This window comes from Schistocerca americana, chromosome X (assembly GCF_021461395.2).
Source record: "Schistocerca americana isolate TAMUIC-IGC-003095 chromosome X, iqSchAmer2.1, whole genome shotgun sequence".
In the NCBI taxonomy this organism is placed as follows: domain Eukaryota; kingdom Metazoa; phylum Arthropoda; class Insecta; order Orthoptera; family Acrididae; genus Schistocerca; species Schistocerca americana.
The window spans coordinates 440,892,270-440,911,165 of NC_060130.1; the positions used below are offsets into that span (position 1 = coordinate 440,892,270).

The 18,896-nt window shown below is 40.1% G+C and overlaps 1 protein-coding gene across 2 annotated transcripts in view; it reads right to left on the minus strand.

The window, feature by feature from the left end:
- The window catches only part of LOC124555454, an 83,897-nt gene that overhangs the window by 27,439 nt on the left and 37,562 nt on the right, over positions 1–18,896 (minus strand). For both annotated transcript variants that reach the window (XM_047129376.1, XM_047129375.1), the window contains 3 exons: positions 3,375–3,425; positions 3,197–3,250; positions 3,021–3,074 (listed from right to left, as the gene is read on the minus strand). In XM_047129376.1, coding sequence (XP_046985332.1) covers positions 3,021–3,074; positions 3,197–3,250; positions 3,375–3,425 — 159 coding nt within the window. The remainder of the gene's footprint in view (positions 1–3,020; positions 3,075–3,196; positions 3,251–3,374; positions 3,426–18,896) is intronic.

Genomic DNA, 18,896 nt, shown 5'->3' on the forward strand with positions numbered 1-18,896 from the left:
GCCTGGAGCTGTGAGCGAAGGGTAAACAACTCAACTCACATCTGTACACAGCAATCACAGTTCCTATCCATTACTGAAGTCGCTCCTGTTTGAAGCTTGTAAAAATATGTAATAAAAGAACAGCGTACTCGCCTTATTAGCAGCAAGAACTCGCGATGCACTCTCACTTACGGCCTAACCGACAACTCTTGGGGATTCATCAAGGATACCATGTTTGTTCCACCCTTACCGGCTTCTCCACCAGAGCTCCGAGCTAGAACCTATCTCGCAACTGAACAAGTTGTCTCTGATGTCCTGCAGCGAGTTTGCCAAGAAATTGACTTCTGATTGCTGCATAATGAATGGAAGCACACCGAATCTCTTTAGTTATAAAACAAAGCAATGTATATCGTTATAAAATGATACCAAAAACCATATGTACGTTAAATGAAAAAATCAGCATGAATTTTCAAAGCTGTGAAGTCCTTTTTGATGCACCTGATACACACAGACAAGGCGAGAAAAACTTTTGGCTTTAATTAAGGAGCACCAATTTTATCCTGTTTAATCCATTATCAATATTCTGGAAGAAAATTGTTATTGTTCCCCTCCAGACACTGTTACCACCTAGAGCTAAATCTCATAGAACCAGTCTGGAATCTTGCACAGAATAAGATTTGTACTTGTAATATATATATATATCTCTCTCTCTCTCTCTCTCTCTCTCTCTCTCTCTCTCACACACACACACACACACACACACACACACACACACACACACACACACACACACCAGAAAAAAATGAAACTTCACTGCAGATTGGCAGATTACAACTGTGTGCCACCAACAACCCGTCCTCACAGCTCTACTTCGACCAGTACCTCATCTCCTACCTCCAAACTACACAGAAGTTTTCCTGTGTTACCAGCAACTAACACTCCTGGAAGAAAGAATAAAAAATAATAGCTGATGCTGATGCTGTTATCCAACCTGGTGCAAGTTTTTCAATATAACACCACTTTGGTGACCTGCATACCAATTTTTCTAGTTTTTATATTCAAGTAGCTTTTCATTTGGCCTCACAAGACTGAGTGGAACTCCTCTCAGATCTTTCAATCAGATAAAAATTTTATGTCATTAGTAATAAACCCGAAGCTCCTAATTGCAAACAAAAAACACTAATTATTAGACTAAGTAGTCAGTTTGATTAGGCTGCTGTGACACTAGTTTCTCATACTGTGAGATTAAAGGGCTATAAAGACCATGTATCACATCAAATAAGTGAGTGATGATTACTGGAGAAGAGAGACTTTGACATATGGGAAACGGAAAATATAATAAAATCAATCAGCTAAGATTTGAACAAACAGTTGGCATTATTGTCCATGACAAAAGCAGGCTGTGAACCAATAGATATGGCTGAGGAGGATAGCAACATTGACAGGTATGGTAGTTTTATGTATAATGCCAGTATATATCTTGGGCACCTAAGGTGAGATGCATTGTATGTCCTGTTTTTGATATTGTTCTAAATAGGCACTCATTCTGTGGATTGTACAGGCATGTAGTGAGTGACAGCAGTCCATTTTTAAGAATGCAGGATTGTGTGCTAATCTCTCCCCCCCCCCTCCCCCTGCTTCTTGGATGTAAACTAGTGCTGCCATACTAGCCAGGTGTTCAGTTTGCTTTACAAGGTAGTACTTGGTTTACAATGGAAATCCTTTGCAATAGTTTAAGAGAACAACTGATAGCTGGTATTTGCAGTTTTCATAAGGGTTTTAATGAAATTTGTTTGTCTGTTTAATAGAACTGCCACCTAAGTGATTGTTTTTTGTGGTTTCCTGACAAACATAACAACTACACTAAAAGTGGACTGACACATGTGAAACTCCTGACATCTCTCTCAAAGAACACAATCTTATAGACATACTCCTCTACTCCTACAATGAAGAAGTAAATAAGAGTTTAATACCTTATAACAACTAAGTTATTAAAGAAAGACCACAAATCCAGACTGGACAAGGTTGAAGCAAGGGATTACTACTGAAACTTTGAAAGGAACTACTTTGCCATTTACCTTAACCGAATTACATAAACTGTATAAAAAATTTTGTCTGGATGCCAGACAGGAATCTGTATCCTCTGTCTCCATAATTTGAGTCCAGTGCATTAACAATTACACAGTTTTTCATGGTAATCATCTGTTACATTCAGCATTGTATTATAAAAACTGACCAGTTCCCATTGTTGACTAATTCTGACATAAAAAACATCAATATCTGTACTAATGATAAATGACTGCCTACAATTACACACCTTTAAATTTGCAACTTGATATGACACGAACCTCATTCCTAAGCATGGTTGGACTAGTATACTTGGCTAATCTCTTATTCTATTTTTAAAACATTGTTTAAATTCATCTTTTGTGGTGCTTGACAGCACCTCCATCATTTTTTTTTTCCCCTCACCTCAGCAACATCAACATCAGCAAAATGCTTTCCTTTCATGTCTCTTTTGATTCTAGGAAGGAAAAAAAAAGTCACATGGGGCGAGGTCACATAATTATTGGGGGGGTTAGGATCAGGCGTCATACCATTTTTGGTCAAGAGCTGTCATACAGACAGGGCTGTGTGAGCAGGGGCACTGTCATGATGGAAAAACCAGACACCCAACTGCTACAAGTCAGGCCACTTCTGACGCACACTGCTACACAGTCTTTTCAAAACTTCCAAGTAGAAAGCATTAATGCATATCCGAAGGAACACTGTATCTTGCTTCTGAACAACAAAGGCAGTGCAATGTCATGTCAATAAGAGATTGCCAACTCATTACGCTTTTTAAGACACCAAAGTACACTTAAAGAAAACTAATTTTTCCATAGTTTTATATGAGAGTGTACACAATTAGAAGAGCAACACAAGAACTGCAGATCATTTTGGACAAATGAGATTTTGGAACTAGCTCAATATTTTAGACAATAAAGCATATTGTCTCAACATCTAAAAACTTGTCATATAATATTTTGTTCAGAACTTACTCTGCCTTCGAAGTCTAGACAGGAAAGCTCCTGCTGGAACAGCAAACTGTTCCACTGGAATCAGAAAATCATATTTTGGAACTAGGAAGCAAAAGGTTACATCTAAAATTTGATTCAGATAATGTGTTATTTCAAGACTTCAAACTACTTCTGAAACAAATCTCTTGAGATCTTACCCGCTTGAACTAGAGCGTTTGAATTGGCCAGTACTGCTAATAGTCCTTCAATTGCTACAGACAGACAAAAACAGAAAAATTATTTTTGTAAACTAGTAAACATAATGCAAAATATGTGACTGCATGCATGATAGTACTAGAAACTACACCAGTTATAAAAAAACTAAGTACTGCTTACCATTCTTTACTAAAGTCATGCTGTCTCCTTCAGCTGTTACTTCCTGGGATCCTACAATCAGAAACGCATCTTCTGAAACTAGCAGAGGTAGTGTGGAACAACAAATTGCACACAAGGAAATGTGTTATTTCTAGACTCAAACTATTTACAGGAGTAAATTATAGATCAGTCTTGCCTAATTTTATCCATTCTGCTCTACATTACCAAAGTTTTCAACCTACTGCCCATAGTCTAACTTCATAATATATCAAGCCGCCAACAATTTCTTTCTTTATCTCCCTACCATACCTACACCATTTGCATATGGCCCCCTGCCACTCATATTTTATGCCAACTACCTATATATTAACATCCATATATCCACAATTTTGCAACCATCAAATACTACCTTCAACATTTCACTATTTCAATTATATCTTAATGCTGCAGCATTGAAATTCTCTCTATATAGTACATTACTGCACTTGCACTTAGATGAGCTGTTGTGTTTCATTTATAAGTCAGAACTTGATACATTAGACTTACTTTGTTTTCACTTTCATGGTCATTCTACTTGCAGACTACCCTCTCTCCACATACAGAGTAACTACAGTTTACATGCTCATAATCACACGAATTACCTTAACAAAGCCCGGCCCTGCACATTGTACATTTGACAGAGAATTTTTTCCTTCCAAGCAGCAGACACAAACATTACTAAGTTTATATTTACTCATGGACACAGGAAAATATGGCTTTTTACACTGACAAACAAAAATGGAATTTTTACGAATTTTTTTGCTTGGCAAAAAATCGACCACAATCTATTCAGGTCACATACATTACCTGAATATTTTGTGGTTGATTTTTCAACCACAATCTTTAGACTCATATATTTAACTCATATATTAATAAAAAGTCATCTCTTGAAGGAGGTAAACAATTTTATTCCTGGGCTTGACATTGAAACTTTGAACAAAATTCACATTTTCAAAACAATTTTTCTGTTGAAAATAAAAATTTTACCTTCTAACTAAATTGTGTAAGTATATCCACATTTCAAAATTATTTTGATAACCAAGCAAAGTGCATCCAATAACACTAAATCATTTCATACCGAAAATGGTGCAAAGCATTGCTTCCATAGTGCTACCTTGTAGGAACAACAATTAAGAGAACTTCTATTCAGTTTTACTCATTTACTGCACATTGTGCACCTCCTTGAAGTACCTTTCACAGGCGTGTGTACTGCAGTAGTAGGAGACAAGCTTACCTTGGAAATGATGTGTGATTTATTCTCACTAATAACGACTTTTGGGTGAGGTATAGTTGCAGTCTTAGATTTGGAACAAAAACTACCAATTAGATCATTTGTCAGTATGCTCCAGAAGGTTAAATATGACTGCTAGTTTCTTTGTACGGAGCATAGGCATTCACTATTGCTGCATCTGTAAAGTAATAAAAATTTTCATCCAGCCACACCTAGACTTCCATGCTACATTGTAGGATGTATGATGCTGGTCAAATCTATCTACACCACCCACATAGCAGTTGTAATCAGCAATGGCTTGAGGGCAAGGGATCATTTTCTCCCTCCCCTTCTTGTCACGACATGTAACAAATGCTTTCTCTGTAGGATTGTGCATACCGCTTGCAACAATGACTGACTTAGTACCCCTGTCTTTCCATTTTGTTAGAAACACATCTCCTGACATAGCGAAGTCAGATTCCACCATACTGAGTTCTTTATTGGTTGAAAGAATTCCCTTTAGGAAATACCTCCTCAAAGATAAAATCATCCCACATCCAAAAATACCTTTCTGCAACAATTTAGATAGGAGAGGGAAGCTGGAGAAAACACGATCGTAAAACAAACAGTGTCGATAATGTTGGAACGATGATGAAAGTGACAATACAACTTTCTCTCGCAGGGTATATTACATTTATCAGTCTTTCCTTCATAAATCTGAAGGTTCAACATGTATCCTTTTACAGAGCAGCAATAGCAGAAACTTTGTAGCCACACTTTATTGCTTTGAGTGGCATGTACTGCTTTAGAGGCGTCCTGCCTTTGAATGCTATCATACTTTCATCTACTGAAAGGAATCTACTTGGACTGAATGATGCTCTGAAAACTTCATTCACATGATTCAAAAGTGGTCTTACTTTATAAAGTTTGTCATAGCCTGGAGGACCTTTACTGGGCATCTTTTCATTGTCATTCAGATGCAAATAACAAACAATTTTGAGAAATCATTTGAGTGACATTACATTTACAATTCTTGGTACCTGAAAGTTGGGGTCAGTTGACCAATACTGGTGAATGCTCAGAAGAGAATGGAATCCCGTCATAATTGGTATACCATTAATAGCTTTCAGCTCCTCTAGTTCAGATTGAGAGCTGCTCTTCCACTGAATTTTCTTGGTGCAACTCCACATTTTTTGAAATGATGTTGCCACCGTGTTATTGCTGTGCCGTAAGTCTCTGAGTCACTATCTGAATGAATATCAGAACTTGTCAAAGAATGTGGAGGCTGAGTAATAACTGAAGGATCTTCACGTTCATCACAGGTACTGTCACTGAAGCCTAATTCCTCTGTCGAACTGCCACCCTACACGGGATGAACTGTATCATGGAGGCACTGACTGACCCTGGGTTCAGGATGAATCCATGAATCTTCTGCATCTGTATCACCCCGATACTCAGAATCATCCAAAGAAATGTCAGAACATGAATATTCAAGAATTTGCAGTATCTCTGCTTCGTTCAGTCTTTGTCTAGCCATTTCACTACAAAAGAAATTACACTAATGTACCAATTATTGACCACAAAGAAACTAATGACCATAAAAAAACATTGAACGCTCATATAGTACATAGTACAAGCAGCTATGATAGATATTTCATAAATAAGAATTACTTCAAAGCAAATCATCTTAACGCCAAGCACAAGAAAATGTAGGATGTCCCACTCTATACTGCAGCACGCCAAATGTGCATACAACTTGAAAATAACATCTCGGCAGAAAAGTTACTGGCTGCATGTCAAGTTCTGTGATGTTCTTTCAACATTTCTCTTACCAAAAAGCATGTATGAGAATGATGACCACACCTTCCTGGGTCACAGTTTACAAAACCAGACAGCCCTGTATTTTGGCAGAATAGCAGAGGAGGAGGAGGATGATATTAGTGTTTAACGTCCTGTCGACAACGAGGTCATTAGAGACGGAGCGCAAGCTCGGGTGAGGGAAGGATGGGGAAGGAAATCGGCCGTGCCCTTTCAAAGGAACCATCCCGGCATTTGCCTGAAGCGATTTTAGGGAAATCACGGAAAACCTAAATCAGGATGGCCGGAGACGGGATTGAACCGTCGTCCTCCCGAATGCTAGTCCAGTGTGCTAACCACTGCGCCACCTCGCTCGGTCAGAATAGCAGAAATGAAGAGCTTGCTGAACAGTGTAATTGCAAAACGCTTATTTCAGGACTACTAACTTTCGATATCAAGACACTATTGACACTTTTCCAAAGATAAAACTTCAGAGAAGGAGAAAATGGGTAAAATTTATGTAACAACAACAATACACTTGCCTGCAAAGCAACAAAGGTAATAAATGCCTTTGATGCAGTTGGCAACATTCTGTGCTTGATTTTTCAACCACAATGACAATGTCCCCCTCCCATCTGTTGAGAATTTAGTGAACTACACTGTGGCCACTTTTCCAACCACAAAACATTCTCACTGATGTGCTGGAGCCATAACGACTACATCACAACGTAAATCAATGAGAAAATGTGCCCTACGTGATGTGGTCAAAAAATCGACCGGAAACCTATAAAGGGTCAAACTGTATATACAATTCAGGTTGTACAGTAATAAGAGCTAATAGACGAAGGTGTTGAAAAGATTTTCTTCCTTTACAATGGCTGCTTGACAATTTTCTGAAGGTTTACATAAAATGGAGATACATCATATGGGTGGTGCACACCATATTTTCAATATGGGCTCACTTACCAAAAATCATAATTTTTTGTATTAGCAAGGAAATCAAACACATGCTTGCATGGAACAGCCAATGTCAAATGACAACCATCAATAAATCTTATTTGAAACCAGAAATAGATTAATGAAACTAAGCTTTCCTAAAATGTGAGACCAATTGTGCTCCTCTAGTATTATATTTTTGAATGTTATTGTTTTCAAACTGTAATTGACTGCTCACAACAAACTATGTAAGACCTGCCAGGTCACTAATATAAAACATTAACCCTTCTGCTGCTATAAGTGTGCTTCTGCATTCTGTGCTGAGTGTGCTTTTTTGCTGCTATATGCTTGTCAAATGCTGCTGCCTGTGCTGAGAACCAGTGTTCCAGCCATTATGAAATACTTATCATCCAATTTTAAGAAAACTATTTGGTGAAAAATCTGATTTTTGCACATCTTACTGTCTGATATCTTCCCTCAATATAGGGTTCAATTTCTTTTTATTGTTTGTCACAGTTATTGGGCCGCATCAAATCCAATAAAACATTGCTCAAATTTTAAAGAGTTTGCAGAGGTAAAAACACATTGTATGAACTTCGTTGTACTTGAAATGTACATAAGATTTCGAAATTTTATTTAAAACTGAGAGCAGAACAAAATCTAATTTTGTTCTCAAGCAATTGGATATTTTAATTGGTGAACTGTTGAGCATGGGAAGCTCATTTCCATCCCTCCACATCGGAAATCATGCTATCGTAACAGTCACCATATTTCGCAAATGCTTCAAATTATCAAAACGAGGATTTTTGGAAATTATAACTTGCAAACAGGAACATATGTCATATGATAAATACACTAAACTTCTGTGTCTACCAAGATAGGGAATTAATCCATCCACAGTAGTTAGAAGTTGGCAAAAGAGGATGCATAAATACATAGATCATGCTTAAGGAAAACCTGGAGGCCACCTTTTAAACATGTCCTCACCATCTAGTGAGTGGCAAAACATAACGTGTTAACTCAACCACAGCAGTCAAAGGGTTAACAGCAACACTTCCTTGATGCTTGCCTAAAGTTACTTTACATCTGTTGACCCTCCAGCCAAGATAACATACTGAATTCTACCTACCAAGAAATCCTCAATCCACTCACAAACTTTGTTTGATAATCCATGTGATCACACTTTTTTAAATAAGCATTAATGTGGTGTAGGTCAAATACTTTTGAGAAGTCAAGAAATTCTTTTCTATCTGACTACCTTGATCTGTCCTTCAGATGTTGCCCTTTTGACAGCCTAATGGGTTGAATTTAGCAATCTACAATCCATAAGTCTGCACTTTATTTTCCACATGTTACGCAATAGTAACAGATTCTCTTGAAATTTCCTTACAGAGACTGACAGCATGGAGGGTATATCCTATCACTTTCTATTCTATTGGGGACATAGGTATCTGGTGATTGGTCAACTGTTGTTCTAAAGTGCAGCCATGGTTTCTCCACATGCTCCCACCCAGTACTAATGGTTTCAAGTCCCTCCTCTATGTACGACACTACTACCTCTTTGTTAATTTACAGAACATGTAGATTTTTCTACTTGTTTTCATTGCTCTTTGCATTTTGGTACTCACTATTCCTACAACTGCCTAACAGTCACTGATACCAGTTTCCATACTGACATCCTCAGAGAAGTCAGTTCTATTTTCTGCAATTAGATTTACTCTATTTCTGTCATGAGTGGGCTTCTGAAAAATTCATTCTACACTGCAGGGAAAAAATAGGCTACACACTCAAGGACTGTGTTCAGTGGCACCAGGGAATAATAAGTGTATACTGAGGGGTTGTACTGTTCGTGATTCATATCTTGGTCATCAGCAATTAGAAGATCAATTTGTGTACCCTCTGTGATGACTCTGCAGGCAGAAATTGTGCTGAGTTTAGGGGTGAACCAAGTTTGCAGCATTCATTTAGGGTACAATCATGCCCCACCAACAAGTACATACTCTCACTGAACAGCTTTCCATTTGAACAGTATTGCATTATGGGCCTATGGAAAGCTGGACAGATGTATCAACAGATGGCTGCAAATGTTGGGCACAACATATTGGTGGTGTGTTGCTGCTTTCAGAAGTGGTCTGCCGAGCATTCCCACATCTGCAGATCAGGATCTGAATGTCCACATTGTGTAGGCACACATCAAGATCGATGCAGTGTACAAGCAGTGGTGGCCAATCGAACATCATCCAGGGATGAAATCCAAAAACATGTTGCCCATGCTGCATCATCAGGGACTGTTAGAAATCGTCCACTTGCAGCAGGATTATGATCACGAGTGCCTCTGGCCAGGCAAGCAGGCTATTCTGGTGAAAGAGTTAAAACGGAAATTGGAATGGTGCTTCAGTGATGAGAGTAGGTTTGTATGTGTGGAAGTGTTAGACATGCACATGTATGGTATAGACCTGTGTGTTGCCTATTCCAGAGTGCATTTGCCCATGACACAGAGGTACCATCACAGACTTCATGGTGTATGGAACCATCAGTTCCAAGTTGCAGTCACATTTTTTGTTTCAGCAGGGTAAAGTAATCAGTGCCTGCTACAAAGTGCAGCCTGTTATCACCATGCTACTGCCACTTCTTCAAAAGGAAGGTGATGTGCTTTTTCAGTAGGACAATGCACACCTACATACGACTACCCTGGCCAGCAAGATCACCAGATCTCTCACTGATTTAACATGTATGGGATATGATGAAGAGGGAACTTACTCATTCTCCAGGGCCTGCAACAATCATTGCCAAATTGCAAGAAAAAGTACAAGATGTTTGAGATAATCTATCGCAGGATGATCATTTGCATGGGAGATTACACTCCTGCATTGCTGCCAGAGAGGTATACACTGTATTGATGTTACTGTTTGGGCATTCTTTACTGTGAAGTGTGTCTCATATGTGCTGAATTTCTTAACATATACTTCTACAATGATGAACTACCTATCTCCTCAATTGTTAGTAAAATGACCTTTTCATTGAGGGGGTGCATTTATTTTTTTCCTGTAGTGTATGTAGTTCTGGAGAAAGAATGTAGTATTACTGCAGAGAATGTTGTCATGTGGAGAGTGGAATGGTGCTCAGCTGTCCTCAGTAATGAGAGTAGGTCTGTCTGTACTGGAGTGTTTGACATACAGATGTATGGCATAGACCTGTGAGCTGCCTACTCCAAAAACTGCAATTATACAAAACAACTGTCACGATTGAACTCTCCCACGATGACAGTACGATTGGGAAATATGTACTTGCAAGATGAGTTTTTCTCTAAGGTTTTCAGTTATCCCTAGAGTTGAGTATGGTGGTCAATAGAAGGGTCCAAGTATATACTGATGCCCTTGCTTGATACTATCTTTGGCCAAACACTCTGACATGTAGCTTTAATTGGATTCAAGTTTCTTATCTACTGCAACAAATACACCACCTACATTTCCCTTTAGTGCAACCTCCAATACACACTTACATTTACACTAAAAGAACCAATTTCAGGTTTTAGCCAACTTTATGTACCTATGATTATGTGAGCTCCACTACTTTTAGAAGTGTTATAAGCTCTTGGCACTTTGTAGTGAATTCTTCAGCAGTTGATCATTGGTAATTTAATAGTTTCACTTGTGGGTGACATTATTATACTTCAAGAGTCTCCTAGCTATTATTCTCTGGACTGGATGAAGGGATGTTTGACCTAAAAAATCATTACATGCATGACACATGGTGTCTGTTGTTCATTAACTCATTCACATATTACGATGGGTACAGGCGTCATAGCAGTTCCATGCACTGCAATACAATGACAGCTACACCATGCTGTAAATGCAACATCTGACTCTTCTGTAGCTTACTTTTCTGTAATAGTTCTGCACCCACAATGCTAGATGGCACTAGAGGTATGTTTTTGAAATTGAGGCATTAATTCGAGCCTACATGTATTTAGTCTGTGATCTGTGTACCACCTGAATGGCAACATGCTGGACCCCAACAAAGCAGAAACTGTGAGAATTTGGTGTTTTTGGGAAGAAAGTGATTTTTAGTGATTCAAGTAGTGATACAGACTATGCCACTGCAAGCAATACATAATATAGTGAGAAAAATGGTAACATTTTGGACAACTGGGAAACCAGTGCAGTGACACTAGAAACATGCGCCAATGTGACAACAAAACATGCTATGGACTTTTCAAAAGCAATTCACTGGGACTGGGACAATGTAGTTAGTCATCTAAAATTAGTGTTTGCTCCGTGACACCCAAAATGGAAGCAACGGTTCTATGGCATCTAGGACAAAATTCTACAGAAATTCAAGTCTCTAATGGATTGTTAACAAAGGAATTTCTAACAACAGTCATAATTTTGTTGGAAGAGAAACAAACTCTTACGTACTGAAAACAGCGGCTACCAATTCAAGTAGCGACAAAGAATGTTGGTTTCCTGTAACAGTTGATGAATTAGAGGCACATTTTGCTCTCTGCATCCTCATTTTGCTAACACCAAAATCATTTAAAAATGACACCTGGTCAAAAAAAAAAATTATTGAGACTCCAATCTTTGCTAAAACAATGTTGCTGAGAAGATTCAAGGCGATCTCTAGATATTTGCACTTTCCTACTAACTTGCCAAAAACACACACAATAAACTGAGGAAAGTTCACCACTGCTATACAATTCAGAGGTGTGTGTGTGCGCATCAAAGAGAGCCAGATGAAGATAAATAAAGTACATTCTACAGAGGTTATGTACTATTATAATCTAAAGACATATACTGGAAAGAAGCGAGAAAATGGTGGCATGACTGTGAAATTTCCAACAAGTGAAGGTATTGTGCTCAAATTGTGAAATTGGGGAATGGAGAACTACTGATATTGACAACTGGTACAACTTTCTCAGCTTATTCAGGGAACTGCTAGACAGGATCACTCATGCTGCCAGAACTGTCTACATCTACATCCATACTCCGCAAGCCACCTGACGGTGTGTGGTGGAGGGTACCTTGAGTACCTCTATCGGTTCTCTGTCATCAACAAGCAAAAGTATGTCATGCATCTTCGGTGGAACTAACCTGAGGAAGAGGGAACTAACATATGCATCATCTAACAATATTCTTGCAATGAAATGGGCTGATGAAAAAATGTTGACTCCTTGTCAACTTTTCATGACAGATGATTTTGGATGAAGGACACTCAGCATCATGGGCATCACCACACTGACGAAAAGTCATCATGCGGTTCACATGGTGGTGGGAGCAGGAAGGAGGGGCATGGGAACCAGACTGTCCCCACATGTGGAGTAGTTTATAATGCATTACAGTCTGCCTACCTTCCTCAGTAATTTAGAGATGAGGCCCAACAGTTCACAAAATTTCAGAACATATGTAACATTGGTGTCGGTGTCAGTGAGGATGGTGGGCACATCTCCAGCCAAACCGAAGACTGCCCTAATGTCAGAATGGAAGACACATGTAGACAAAATATGCTGAACTAAAAGTAGCACACCACAAATCTCAAAGAGTGGTTGATCCTCCTTCAGGAGGAGGAAACTGTGGAATAAAAGGCTATGTCATATGTGCAGTCTGGTGAGCAGCACTTCCTGTCATCAGTGAGGTTGGCATGTAGTCCACCATGGCTGTGTGGTCAATTTGAGTGATCAGTTTGTTTTCCACCACCTCCAACTATTCAGTTTCATAATGATGCACGATTTGTCTGTCAGATAATGAAATGATGGCATGCAAGGGGATGGCACATCTACATAAAACACCATCTTACATGTTTCTTTGAGTGCTTTGTCGGCTATGTCATTTCACTATATCCTGATGTGTCCAGGTACCCAGAAAAACATTACCACTTTGCCTCAGTGTTGTATCTGCTTTAAGGAGTCATGGATGAGCTGAATGAACTGGTGTGACTAGTGCACCAAATGAATCAGAATACAGTAGATGAGAAACTTTGTTCTGTGAGGCCTGTGAAATAGTTCCAGGAGGCACACTTGGAAAATCGTTTCAAGGAAAGCAGTTTAACAACAGAGGACATTCCCTTGCTGGGAGCCATCTGTATAAACAACAATAAAACTATGGTAAACACTAAAAATTGGAAAAAAACGTGTCATAAAAACATACTCTGGGGTACAAGTTTCCTTGTACAGTGTCAAGCTTAAAATCACTTTGGGCAGCTAAAGACGCCAAGGCAGCAATTTGTTCCATCTCTGGCTGTGTATTCAGTGGCCTCATATATCCAGATCCTTGAGACAGTTAGTAGCATGTATCCTGATTTATTTGGTCACATGGGGCCAATTCCTGAAGAGCTGCTTAAAGCTTGGGTGGACCACCACACTAAATGTCAATGACTGAGGCAACACTGCGATTATCAGTGGCTGTCGAGTCTGGAAGAGGTGCTGCAGAATCCAGAGTAGTGTCACCAGCCTCTTCACACAGACTCTGAACTGCACTGTGATGTGCGCCAGTGGATAAGCCCTCATGGGGGACAACATCTAACATTTTGGGGTAGAAAACACAGGCTAATCCATAAACCATGTCGCTGAAATCCAACCATGATCTGGCAAATGCCCTGTTAAACTGCAAGAGGCAGGATCTGTTATCTTACATATTTCCACTGAGGCATTTCAAAATATCAACGATTTGAAGCCCTTTGTATGCAGGTCTTTCAGATGTGAGAGCCAGGTTAATTTCAAGACAAATAGAAGGTCCAAAAAGCACACAGTGTCTTTAAAACGTAAAATGTTGTCCCCATTGTGAGCTCAGATTAGTTAATACTTCAACGTGTATGGTTAAAATTAATGTGCCTAGTGTTCTCTGGTGAGAACCTAAAACCAGTTTTAATGGTCCATGTTTCCAGCCTCCTCACAGTCTGCTGAAGTTGCTTTATAATGGTCACAGTAAAGTGGAAGATTGTGAAGACATTCACAAACAAACACCATTTAAAAGGCCTCCTAACTGCAGAGGAGATCCCATCCTAGTCAGTAGATGAATCCTCACTGGAAGGTGATCACTGCAATGCAAATCTGTGGCCACTTCCCTCTAAAATGAGTCTGCAATTTCTGGGATGCAAAAACAATGGTCAACAGCTGTAGATGACCCTGTAGCTGTAGTACAGTGTGTCAAATAACTGAAGTTCAAAAGGCACATAACCCCAAAATGGATAAAGTACTCGATAATTTGATCCCTGGAGCAAGTGGTAGCCAAGCCCCGCACCACATTGTGTGCACTGAAGTTAATCATAAGGAGGAATGCGTGTGGGAGTGGCCAGAAGAGCTCTGTCAGTGGATCTGCATCCAACGAATCATGAGGTGGAAGATGTAAAAACCATACTGTGATTTTAACCAATGTGGTAACCTCTACTGCAGCAACTTGTATGGCCACTGTAAGATGGGCAGGAGTCGAGTGGCATCTGTCATCAACAAAGACAGGCAGCCCAGCCTTAGCCCTCATCTCAAGTAAGATTATACTCCTTTAATTCAGGTTCATCAGTGACTTCTAAATGAATTTCTCGCAAGCAGATGCAAAATGGTCTCTCCTGAGCCAAGAACTGTAATTCTTTCCAATGGATGTAGAAAAAGCATCTAAGACCAAACTGTTTTATCGATTACAACCAAAGAACGGGTGGAGTTGACATGCATGACCAGTGGGTCATCATATGCACTTCACAATATACCATACACTACTACACTATGTGTAAATATTTGTGACACATGAAGAATGATTCATGGTGTACATAAACAATGGAGCTGTGGGTGAATGGTTATGATGTTACAAGACCTTATAACAAGTATATTTCTTCATTTTTTGTAAATATAATTATGTCTTTGTATAAAACAAAGCTATACAGTAAAAATAAATTTTACTGTGGCCAGGTAAGCTACTAAGCATGGCTAGTTATGCATCATATCAGAGTGGCCATTCATGACTAAATAACAATTAAGTGTTCATTTACAAAAATGTTGTCAATTAGAGTTCAGTACGTCTGTGCAGTTTTGGTGAGAAAAACAACAAAAAAACTTACAAATATTAAGTCAGATTTCCATTTTTTACTTGAATTTTTCACGAAATATTAAACAATTTGCTGATTATCATTTGCCTTTTTTGTGCTAGAGGACCTAATTAACACTCCATTCTTCTAGAATATTTGAAAATTTCCCCATGGGGTTCTATGTACTGTGATAATCATAAGTAAGTTTACCAGCTGCAACAATTCATAAGCACCCGCTTTCAATAGTTGACCTCAGCAGAAAATAGTGGTTTTTCTTTGTTTAAATGTGATACATAACAACTTCTCTGCTCTCATTATTTTACCTACAGGAATTGTCCGCTAATTTATAGTCCTCTATGTTTAACATTTGCATTCCTGCTATTGTACTTAGAGACAAACATAATACGACAACTTCCTTTGAGAATTCACAGCATGTAAACAGAGAAGACCACGACTTCATTATATTCACTTTTTAGTGTGGTAACATTCTCATGCAACCTAGTATGCTTCAACAGACAGTGTATGCAATTCATTTACCTTTAACTCTTATCTTTCTGAGTGCAGGAAAACTCAATACTTTCAGCTTGCCTTATTTGACACACACACACACACACACACACACACACACACACACACACACACACAGAGAGAGAGAGAGAGAGAGAGAGAGAGAGAGAGAGAGAAAGAGAGAGAGAGATTGTTTAGTTTTACTGAGCCAAGAATTGGATAACAGACTATATTTTTTATAACAAAATTAAATTAGGGGCTTTCTTCACACTGCTTGCTTCCTTAGTACATTTCTGTAGAATGTAAGAGTTATACTTCTTAGAAGTTACAAGCACAAGGATTGCATTGGATTGTGCTATTGTTTTTTGGTTGGTTTAAAAAGAGAAAAGAGGGGGGGGGGGCACCAACAGCTAGGTCATCAGTCCCTCATTCTGATTAAAATAATTCCACAAGCATGGGAGTAAAATAACTGAGACATACAAAACACAGCTGGAAGAAAGGAGAAAACCACAAGACTAACAGAAGGGCAACAAACACTAAAATGGACAAAATCAGGCAAGAAAACCACAGAGACACGCAAGAAACATGTAGAAGAGATCAAAACAAGAGAGCAGATTACCATGGCTGGTTGACCATGAGAATAAAAGGGAGCAGCCAGCCACTCTGCGACACATTAAAGCCTCCAACCTAAAAGCACTAGAGTGTAGGACGCAGAGGGACAAAGGACATGTGCTAAAACTTAGATCGAATGATAAAACCCACCCACATGAATAAAACGTAAAACTAAATCTGCAGTTGAGACATTGTCACCCAACACCAAAGGTAGGGTGCTGGGAAAGTTAAAAGAAGTCCACCACAGAGCGGCTAAAAGTGGGCAATCCAGCAAGAGGTGGATGATCGTCATCAGTGAGCCTCAGCAACACCTAGGTGGGTTCTCACAACAGAGGAGGTAACCATGCTTTAGCCACGTATGGTCAATGTGAAGCCAGCAGAGGACAACTGATTTCCTGCAAGAGGACCGCATGGAAGACTTCCACACATTCGTACTCTCCTTTGTGACATGCAGTTTGATGCATGTACTGTTATGCCATTCCGTCTCCCAAAGCTGAAAAACCCTGCGGTGAAGACAGAACACACGTCAGTTTCAGAGGTGCCCATCTCCAGAAGTGGTTTCCACGTAGCCTGTCTGGCTACCCTGTTGCCAAGTTCGTTGCCTGGGATTCCGATGTGTCCTGGTGTTCACACAAACACCACTGAATGACGGGACCGTTCCAGGGCATAGATGGACTCCTAAATGGACACTACAAAAGGATGACAAGGGCAGCACTGGTAGATAGCTTGAAGGCTGCTCAAGGAGTCAGTACACATGAGAATTGACTCACCTGGGTATGAGCGGATGTGCTCAAGAGCACGAGATATGTCCACCAGCTCTGCAGTGAAAACTATGCAGCCATTTGGCAAGGAGTGCTGATCAATATGCCCTTTATGAACATACGCAAACCCTACGTGACCATCAGCCATCAAGCCATCAGTATAAACCACTTCATGGCCCCAGTACATGTCGAGAAGCAAGAGTAAGTGACAGTGGAGAGCCACAGGGTTAACGGAGTCCTTAGGGCCATGCCAAAGGTCCAGAAGAATATGCAGCCTATGTGTACACCATAGAGGTGTACATGAATTGACCTCAAGGAGAGGTGCTAACTGGAAGGACTCCAGTTCAGACAGAAAGGACCAGATGCAAACCACAATTGTAAGATCTGACCTGGGCCGCCGATGCGGGAGATGATTCGCCGTGATTGGGAAAAGGAGATGGTAATTCAGATAAGCAAGAGAACTATGAATGTGTGCAATGTAACTGGGGAGCAGTTGTGCATGCCTAACCTTCAATGGAGGGACTCTGGCCTCCACCAGGACACTGGTCACCTGACTTGTTCTAAAAGCTCTCATCGCTAGGCGAACGCCACAATGGTGAACTGGGTCGAGTAAACACAATGCTGAGGGCACCGCTGAACCATAAACCAGACTCCCACAGTCAAGGCGAAATTGAACAAGGGTTCTGTAGAGCTGCAGCAGTGTAGAGAGATCTGCACGCTAGTTGATGTTGCTCAGGCAGTGGAGGGCATTGAGGTTCTACCAGCTCTTCCACTTAAGCTGATGAAGGTGAGGTAGCCAAGTCAATCAGGCATCTAAAACTGGTCCTAAGAATCGCTATATCTCCACTACAGTGAGTGAATTGTCTTTAAGGTAAAGTTCTGGTTCTAGGTGAATGATGCGACGAAAGAAAAGAAATGGATGACACACGACTTCCAGGCTAAAAACTGGAAGCCGTGGACTAGAGCCCATGACTGCACCTTGTGAATGGTTCCCTGTAGGTGCCGCTCAGGAGCACCAGTACTGGAGGAGCAGTACGAAATGCAGAAGTCATCTGCATACAGAGAAGGTGAGAACCAATAGCCCTACAGCTGCTGCTAGGCCGTTAATAGCCACTAAAAATAGAGAGACACTCAATATGGAGCCCTGTGAAATGCCATTGTCCTGAATATGGGGGAAACTATGGGAGGCACTGACTTGGACACAGAAAGTACAGAGTGACAGGAAGTTTTGGATAAATATCAGGTGCAGGGCATGGAGACCACACTCATCCAATATGACAAAGATATGATGAGGCCAGGTCGTATTGTATGCTTTACGTAAGTCAAAAAAGACGGCAACTAGATGTTGGCATCTGGAAAAGGCTGTTCAGATGGCAGACTTGAGGGGGACAAGGATATCAGTGGCAGAGCGACCCTGGTGGAAGCCACCCTGACATGGAGCCAGTAGGCCACGTGACTCCAGGACCCAACCAACTGTCGACACATCATACATTCCAGGAGCTTGCAAAGAATGTTGGTGAGGCTGGTGGGCCAATAGCTATCCACATGAAGAAGGTTTTTACTGGGTTTGAGTACCTGAATGATGGTGCTCTCTTGCCACTGTGATGGAAAGACGCCATTGCATCACATCCAATTGATGATGATGAGATGTCACTTGTAGTCAGACAA